General features: G+C 40.1%; 1 protein-coding gene across 6 annotated transcripts in view; it reads left to right on the top strand.

Annotated features, from left to right (window-relative positions):
* Nucleotides 1-9871, top strand: part of LOC124556788 (glucose-6-phosphate 1-dehydrogenase) — a 300483-nt gene that overhangs the window by 195793 nt on the left and 94819 nt on the right. Inside the window, exon 2 of one of the 6 annotated variants that reach the window (XM_047130798.1) lies at nt 9439-9443. The exons of 4 other annotated variants lie outside the window; for them this stretch is intronic. Coding sequence is in view for 1 of the 2 variants with exons in the window: in XM_047130795.1 (XP_046986751.1) it covers nt 7300-7411 (112 nt within the window). In the remaining variant the exon portion in view is untranslated. Of the gene's footprint in view, nt 1-7296; nt 7412-9438; nt 9444-9871 lie in introns of those variants that run through there. One more of the 6 variants, XM_047130795.1, reaches the window with a different exon arrangement.

Here is a 9871-nt window from a genome sequence, read left to right on the forward strand (position 1 = left end):
GCTCGTACATGATGCGGTGCGGAATAAATACAGTACCCTAAGATCAACGTACGTTATTTGTACAACCGTTTGCTCGCATTTTTAGCAAAAACCACCTGATTGTTTGCTTTAAATCCTAGTCAGATAAAAAACAACAATGGAGCTAATGCTGGCTGGTAAGTGGTAAGAAACTGTTTATGGTAGCTAATGACGAAGCTCGCGGTGGACTTGTTTGTGACACTTGCGCGGAGTGACACTTGTGCGGAGTTGGAACGTGACGACGTTTCTACATAGCACAAGAAACTTAAGATGGTTTTCTGATTTCACATTCGTTGACGTCGCCAACTCACAACCAACGTGCCACATTCGAACCTAACCTAGACCTTGAACTAAGTTACAGATTAGTCTTTCACCACAATTAGGAGGTTTTTTGCTTCACATTCGCTGGCTTCCTGACAAGAACTCAGTCTCTGCAGAAATGTATTGCTGCAGAAGCGTCTCTCCAAACAAATGTGCTACCAGTTGACGTAGTGAGTGCAGAAAAGCTATTATCGCAGTTGCAGGTTTTATAATGTGAGAGGCTGCAATAGGTACTGTGAGATACGTCAGGACGGTCGTACATGCGTCACAGTATCCCGATAAAAGTAAGCTGTGTTTTAAGATGGGCGTTCAATAAGTAATGCAAAATAGTTTTTTCTGAGGGCAGGTTAGTTTTATTCGGAATTCCAGTGCACCATATTATTCCCCACTCTTTTGGCTACAAAATCCTATTTTCCAACATAATATCAGTTCAATGAGACTGCCTTACGCCAACTTGCTGGGAGGACCATAATGCCCGCATGGTACCACTCTAGTAGGTCGACTTCTTCTTGCTGCTTCAGTTACCTCCGCATCATCCAAGTACTGCTTGCTCCAAACTGCATCCTTCATTGGGCCAAACAGATGGGACCGAGCGAGGTGGCGCAGTGGTTAGCACACTGGACTCGCATTCGGGAGGGCGACGGTTCAATCCCGTCTCCGGCCATCCTGATTTAGGTTTTCCGTGATTTCCCTAAATCGTTTCAGGCAAATGCCGGGATGGTTCCTTTGAAAGGGCACGGCCGATTTCCTTCCCAATCCTTCCCTAACCCGAGCTTGCGCTCCGTCTCTAATGACCTCGTTGTCGACGGGACGTTAAACACTAACCACCACCACCACCAAACAGATGGAAGTCGGAACTGTAGGGTGGATGAGGAAGAACAGTCCAATGAGTTTTTGCGAGCTACTCTCGGGCGCGCAGACTTGTGTTCTTTCATTGTCATGGACATGGAGAAGTTCGTTAGCATTTTTGTTGTGACGAACACATTAAAGTCGTTTCTTCAATTTCCTGAGTGTATCACAATACACTTCAGAGTTCATCGTTGCACCGTGAGGGAGGATATCAAACATAATACCCCCTTCGGAGTTCCAGAAGACCATCGTCATCACCTTACCTGCTGTGTGTGTGGCTTGGCCACCACTGGACTAAGTGGACTACGCATGGCGACGTCTTCCAGCTGCTCCTAGAAGTCGCCATCCCACGTTGAAATAACTCATGGTGAGACATGCATGGAAGACCTTGGTGATACCTTGTGGGAAGAAGGAACCAATATCCTCCATAGAATCACTGAGAGACACTTCGGTAAACAAAGAAACAATATCAAAACTGACCAGAATGTCGTTTGGACCAAGGTTTAGTTTCTTTAGCTTCTCAGTGAAATGTTATGAGTCCTTTATGTATGTGTCAGTCTTTCCCAGAGAGGCCACGTGTTTCTCCAGTTTATACATCGGTGAGCCAGGAGCGTTAACAATCGGCCTAGAAGACGCCTTGGTTAACTGATTCGTGTTCCTCGTGTTCCACTGCGTCGAATCTGCCCTTAGTTTTCGGTACGTCGTCGGATCTAATAGATCCCGGATCTTCTGCTCATAATCTTCGGTCTTCATTACGACGGTCGCATTTCCCTTGTCGGCTTTTCATCAAGAAACAAATCATTTTTCACTTATATAAGAACGTAGGCTTCCGCGGCCGGTGTCATAGTGATTAAAATTCTTCTCGGTATTATGCCGCGTCATTGCTAAAAAACTAACAACAATAATAAATTAAAACCGGCGTTTCGGCCGAATTGCAACGGCCTTCCTCAGGGCACGACTGGTTTTGCATGGGGATAGGTGTTTCTATTTATTACAGACTATCGATGTCTAACGTCACTGTTGTAAAACTTTTAAGTGGCTCTCTAATACGACTGGCTAGACGTAAGGAAAGATGGAAGGAAAGAGGCTATTCGTGGATGTCCATGCCGTCAACAATTTGTAGCTGTCCGCCAATCAGCGTTCGGCTTCTGGTCGGCAGGTTTTCCTCCTCGTGTGCGCGGAAGTGGGCTGACAGTTGCTCTACAGCTGTTTGTGCAGATACGTCCGTGTCCCGTGTAGCTTCTGCCCCGCGACCGCTCGCGGCCCGTTGGACTGGGAGTTTGTAGCCATCTTCTCTGTTGATGTTGCCAGGCTGCTTAATAATTTCGATCGCCTCCCGTATTTTGCGTTCTCGTATCCATGATTCTTTCGCCAGTACTCGGGCTTCCTGAAACCTGATAGGTTGTCCACAGTCACGGTGGTGTTCCGCTATCGCTGATTTATTATGTTGTTGTAATCGTACATAGCGTTCGTATTCTGCTACTTTTCACTTGAAAGTATCGTATGGAAGTGGATATTTGTGACTGACAGCTGCGAGCCACTGCACCAATTGCCGTCCGTCTGCATGTCTTCAAGCATTACGCTGCTGTCTTCTTCGTTGCACCCTCCCTACAGACGCCAGCGTATTCCCCGAACAATCTTGCGGAACTTACGACGCTCCAGTTGCAAGGTATATCGTTCTTTTGCAGTTATGAGGAATACACACCGTATTTACCTTGTTTGACTTGCCCAGTAGTCTTTGAGCTTCATTTTCGTTGCAAAGAACTGAAAATTTGCCATTCGCACTGTAACACCAGGTGCGTCGCGTCAAACATGCCATCTTACTGAAATCCGGAAAATCGGAAAATTTAGTTACGCGGTATTAATTTTACAAGGACGATATGCGTATGCATAGCGCATGCCCTCAGATTTTAAGGCTTCAGACGCTACTCTGAGTTTCCTAGTACATTGCATTAAATTCTAAAATGGTGACAAAGCTAATGTGTTCCATTACCTTTCTGAGATCTATTCCGCCGGCCGCGGTGGTCTAGCGGTTCTAGGCGCTCAGTCCGGAACCGCGCGACTGCTACGGTCGCAGGTTCGAATCCAGCCTCGGGTATGGATGTGTGTGCTGTCCTTAGGTTAGTTAGGTTTAAGTAGTTCTAAGTTCTAGGGGACTGATGACCACAGATGTTAAGTCCCATAGTGCTCAGAGCCATTTGAGATCTATTCCTTCACTTCTTTCATCAGACTTCACCCGTAAGTTAATGTATACTTGTATGAAATTAAAGGAATTTTTCTTCAATTGCATAGGAATGCATGGCATGGTAACTTGGTGAACTTCTTTGCTTACCTCGAAATTACTTAGGAAGAAGTTTTTAAATCCTAAGAACAAACCACTCAATTGTGATTTGTTAGTGGACGAAATATGCATAATGTCATAATTTACTTGTTCCTTTTTGTATAGTGTTATGTTACTGACTCATGGTGCATGCTGTGTCATAGGCTTGATCTCGAAATGTGCTCATATCTAGTCCCTGTTGTTCCATTGTTTCAGTTACTTTATTTGTGGATACTGGTGCATCTTCTTCTTCGTCCTGGGTAAACGAAGTACTCCTTAAGTATATCCAGAATGATATTATTTTAACATAGCGAAAGACTTCACTGATTGACATGGGCGTCCGCAGATTTTATTCTGGGGATGGGGGAAAGGAAAGCAGTAAATGAGAGGTTTAGCAGAATGACGGGAAATTACTTCAAGAAATGTATGAGAATTTTGTAATTAATAAAAACTCCTTCCTTGAGCGCAGAGATGGAGGGGAAGATAGAGGGGGCAAGTGCTTTCCCTTGCTCCCCCTTGCGGATAGCTGTGGTAACTGATGTATTTTACGAACGCCTTATGTAGTATCATGTATGACAGAAAGAGACTGTGCAGTCTGAATGTTTTGAATTATATCGTGTGTGACTCCTCCTGTCATTAAAAAACTAACTTCGTTCTCATTTAGAGGAGCTATGGGGCGTCTACAGCATATCTCTCAGTACTGATTGATAACTGACAAGTAGTTTGATGATGACAAGAAAATTATCCTTATTCAAGTAGACGTGCTTGCTGCTCTTTTCCCATCAAAGAAAAACTAGATGTTGCTAATTTTGTTGAGGGATTAATTACACTTACCAAAAGATTACCCCAAAGAATTGCGGTCTTCTTTTAAATTTTTTTTTGCAACTTTTTCATCACCTGCTCACAAATAACGTAGGAATTTACAAGATGGTGTTGATTCCCATACGTTTCACTTGTTTTAGTTAAATGTTCCCAGTTTCTTACTTATATTCTGATACTATGAGGTTCCACAGTGCTCTATTCAGGAAACAACCAGAAAATTTTGCACTCATTTTTTCTGAATATAACAAACAGTTTATGTATAATTAAAAACATTACAGTAACGACAGAAAATTACATTCCTCACTCTATCGTGAAACGCTCATTTGGCTGAGAAGGCACATTACCAGTTCTGTCATTAGCTGCATTGTGAGCTACGGTGACAATAGCGGGCTTATACACATCAAGTTACTATTAACTACACTTGATTCATAGGTAGGGACAGGAAAAAATCCTTTTATTTTATCGCCAAATTCGGTGTTATTTTGTGCTAAATTCGGTTTTATTTTATTTATTTCGTTAGTGCGTTTGCATCGAACTATCAATTCGACGTGTAATTACTTATCTATGGGGAAAAAAGTGATTAATAACATCTGCCGTCTTTCGAGCATTATTAATGCATTATGCTGTAGCACATTAATAAAGACCCGTGTTCATAGTCAAAACAAATGCACACTGCGACATTGTGTGCTGTATTAAATACACCGATCAGACTGTCCTTTGATCGTATCCTATAATTAGCCGTGATTTTATAGTACACACAGGCCGCACCCAGACAGCGATTAGTTTCAATCCGGCCCATAGAACAAAATTCCTGGTAAAAATAAAATGAATGTACTCTCAAAAACATGCGTTTTGAGGCATAAATTGTTGGCGTGGCGCGTCAGGAAAGGGGTTCCATTCATATCGGTGCGTTATACCATAAACATTAACGTCACAGACTCTCCTAGGAGCGTTGCTGTTGCGTCGTGTCGAGGTGGACCGCGAACTTAAGTTTTTGAATCAGGTCTGGGCATGACCAAATGTAAAGTGGGCTATGGCGCAGGGGTCACCAAAGGATGCCCATGCGCGTTCTAGAGCTTAGGACATTGTGTCGTGACGTTGGGTGTGTGGGAGGTTTTACGGGCCAGAATGACATACATCCTTTTTTGTGTATATAACTTGCCCCCATCTACCATATTCGGAAAATATCGTTCCGAGAAACTGCTTCATGTTAACATCCAAGAAGTAGAATGAGAATACCAATAAGGATTTTGGATACTTCCTTTAAAGGGGCCCTCAGACATTCAATAATATTGTGAAACTGTCAAAATATTGACCATCTGAGGGCACATATACCAGAAATAGTGACAGGCAATATTGATGGACCTCAAAATATTGTCAGTATTGTCGACACATACTAAACGTCTGAGGTAAAGCATTGACTGTTTGACAATATTCTCCATTTAGACGTTGAAAGAGCTTCATAAACCAGCCACATGGTGTTAGTGTGCACTGTCAATTTTTTCAATTTGCTGTTGTGTACATAAAACCCCAGATTTAGTTTTTAAGAAGTTTTTTTAACACAAAAGAATTTTAATAGGCCTATGCAATCATTGTATATACCACATTAGGATGGTTAACGGAGGATGCTCTAGGACACTGCTTATATCATTAATTTGAAAATATAGTACAAATTGTTATATTACGTAGCAGTTTGGAAAACTGCTCCCATTTCGAAAAATACGTCATATATCTGCATTGACTGGTGAGAAATCTTCGAAATGCGTATCAGTTTCACAAAATTATCACAAATAGAGAAAAAATGTTTTACATTAATTGCCTGGGAAGGTCCTTGCTAGGCAGATGTAACTGCTTCACAGATTTCCATAGAATTTTACAAATTGTGCTTCCAGATATTACAGATCTAAACTTCGAGCATTAGAATGACCGGCCTGTCGCCAGAAATCTCGAAGTTACCCCTAATCTCTTGTCGATTTGGATAGCCTCTCTCATTAATGCATTTTGCTTTTCTATTTTATCTCCTATCAACACTAATAACGTGTCGTACGGTGTAGGACTCATCGGAAAATAATTTAACAAATATTTCGGGTCCATGGTTCCGATTTCAGTCAGTAAATTAACATGTAACTAGTCGCTCCTTTTTTTTTTTTTTCAATCATTCTAGCACGCATTTCGACTTTTTCGTTGTTGTCTGTACCTTGATTACATTAGATTAGATTAGTGCTTGTTCCATATATCATGAATACGACACTTCGTAATGATGTGGAACGTGTAAGGTTAATAAAAGGTGTCTGTACAAGATACTACATGACACTTTTTTTTTTAATTTTTTTTTTTTTTTTTTGCAAGCTATAGCTAATATAATTGCAGCACACACTTCCTTTTGGGTATTCGACATCTCAGCCTTGTAAAATCACGTTTTCAACTGACGGTTTTTGTCAGTGTCATTGATAGTGTGAGGTCGCTTCAACATACTGAAGGTTTTAAAAAGTGGTATTGCCAGTGTATATGTTGTACGTGTGCTGGCCCCTTAAGATTGGAAACAGCTCTTAGCCGAAAAATGAGTGTGTATCGGCAACTGACTTTGAAAAGAGTTAATTTTAATAAGACACGTAATGAGAGCATTTGTTTGGGATATGTTTCCCATGATATAAGCAGAAAACTACCCTTCAGAGTATTATGAAGCAGATACTGATACTAAAGTAGGAATAATATAAAAAAAGATTAGAAAATGTGATGTCTGCCTATCCGTTCATTTTACGATCCTGAGCATGAAAAAGTCATTCAAGAGGTACTATATGGCAACAACTTAAATATTTGCATCTGTCTAAAAATACGTATTTGAAATTTGTGATAAAAAATTTCGACAAATCGCATTCTTTCCAATCGACCATCGAAATTCGTGGGCTTGGTCAAAGATAAGCAAGAACATAAAGATAAGCAACAATGTACAGATATATCTTCACGTTATGTTTTTTGTGGTGACTGGTGACCAAATTGCTGTGGTTTTCAAACAGAAACTAAACATACAAGAAGGAAATTTGTGTCAGCTGTATTCGTTATTGCTTATCATGGCTGGCGGTAAAAATATATCGTTACTATATCATTCCTTACCCCTTTTTCTCACAGTTAAACTGAAATGTGTGCAAGTAAATGAAATTACACAAAATATCAATATGAAGAGTAACAGAATCCTCTGTAAATTCAATGCATTATTTATCGGTTGCGGGCAGTGTCGTGTTGGGAAATTATCGATGACAGTCACACCGACAAATATCGTCAACAGTTAACACGTTCACAAATGTTGCTCATAAATTACGCGTCCACTTTCATGCGAGGCAATACTTGACCTTCCCTGGTTGTCGTTAGAATTTGTCGCATATTCGGTACATGAGCTGTAATATTTCACATATTTACTATAAATGCACTGCCGTAGATGATTTTCTTCCTCTTATTTTGTATGCCTTAGGTCCCAATTAGAAGCTATTTGACGTTTATTAAGCGCTATGAACTTGCGATGCACATATCTACATTGTCACCGCAATTATATTTATTTTGGATGTAAAATTTGTGTCATATTTTAGTATGAGAGAGACGTATAAGATTTCAGTCTTGTCTTAGTTTTTTTGACCAACTTGTTTTCACATAGATGTATAAAGTAAGTGCAACGGTTCATTGAAAACGATCTGCAGTCGTGCCACATTTGATATATGCAACCATCTAAATAACTTTTCAGCTCTCCCACATCATGTTTCAGGTGCTTTCTATTAGCAGCATATCCCACATGTTCATCTCTTATTAGTATTGTAATATCATTTTTTCTGAATCCTCACATATAAATGGAAATAATTATCTGAACTCAGTAAGGTCATTTCAACAGTTTTACTCTGGCTGCTTAAATAATGTAAATGGATAGCCATGTTTCTCATATTTACCTGTTGTTTGTTTGCTTACATGTAAATGATACGACATGTACCATTTCTTCTGTCAGCCTTTGTTTTCCAGTACTTCCACATTTTGGGGTCATGAACTTTATTTAGCTGATTCCAGAATCCCTACAGAACTCCTATTATCTCATCATAAAAAAGAATGCTCTCCCAAAGGTTTATTTCAGTTAGCTGTAGCTGATATGGTACTGACTGCAATATTCACTACTACAGATTCCAATGAATAGTGTTCTTTCACTGTTTACGTGATTTCTCTACTGTTGACAGCCATTGTATTGTTTAATATTTGTGGCAGTGGTAGAGTACATTTCACCTTAATGTTGAAGTTGCAAACATAACTAAAAGGCCCATGGTGGTGGTCCGACAGAAGAGAGATGGTGGTGGTGATGATTGGAACATTAATAAGTAGAGAGAAGGAAACTGTTGTATAATGTGGAGAGGAAAAGCAGATGGAGAGGGACCTAACAGATTAGAATGGGGATAGCCATTTCATGCTTGGAAGGAAGGTAGTTGTGAAAAAATTTGAAAGTAGAAAAATCAGTATGCATGCTGAAAGAGAAAAGCAGTGTAAAGGAGTAAATATCAGGACTGTAATCTGTACATAGAACTGATAATTTGAAAGTTAACTGGCAAAACTTTAATGAAGAGGGAAACATAAAGATGAAAAAGCAAATATCAGTTTGGGTTTGGGAGAAATGTATGAACACACAAAGTAATACTGGCTGTAGATTTAGAGAAAGCTTTTGACGGTGTTGATGGGACTCTTCGAAATTTTAAAGGTAGCCAGGATAAAATAACGGTCTCTTAAATTGACATACACCGGAAGAGCAGTTGCTGACCACATGCCCCGCCATGTCTGCATTCAGTGATGCCCATGGGCTGAGGATGACGTGGCATCCGGTTGGTACTGTTGGGCCTACATGACCTGTTCGGGTGGAGTATAGTTTTTTAGGGTAAAATAAGAGGAGTGAAAGGTTATTCACAACTTGGACAGAAATTAGACTGCAGTTCTACAGGTCAAAGGACATAAAAGGAAATCAGTAGTTGATAAGGGAGTGAGACAGGGTTGTGGCTTATCCCCAATGTTACTCAGTACGTACATAATGCAAGTGATAAAAGAAACCAAGAAGGAATTTGGAAAGGGAAATAAAGTTCAGTGAGAAGAAATAAAAATTTGGAGGTTTACAGATGACATAGCAATTCTGTCAGAGACAGCAAAGGACCTGGAAGAGTGGTGTAAAAGGATGGATAATGTTGAAAAGATGTCATAGGGTGGACATCAACAGAACTAAAACAAAGGTAATGGAATGTTGTCAGTTAGGCAATGCTAAGTGAATGTGATTAGGAAATGACACACTAAAAGTAAGAGTTGTGTTTTGCTAATTGGGCAGCAAAATAACTGCTGATGGCCAAAGCAGAGAGGATATAAAATGTAGATTGGCTGTAGCAAGAAAAGGACTACAGAAAGAGAGAAAGTGTTAGCATCAAATATAAATTTAAGTGTTAGAAAATCTTTGCTGAAGGTATTTTGGACCTTAAGCAGTTCAGACAAGAAGAAAATTGAAGCTTTTGAAGTTTGGTGCTGTAGAAGAAT

Source organism: Schistocerca americana, chromosome X (genome assembly GCF_021461395.2).
Source record: "Schistocerca americana isolate TAMUIC-IGC-003095 chromosome X, iqSchAmer2.1, whole genome shotgun sequence".
Taxonomy (NCBI): domain Eukaryota; kingdom Metazoa; phylum Arthropoda; class Insecta; order Orthoptera; family Acrididae; genus Schistocerca; species Schistocerca americana.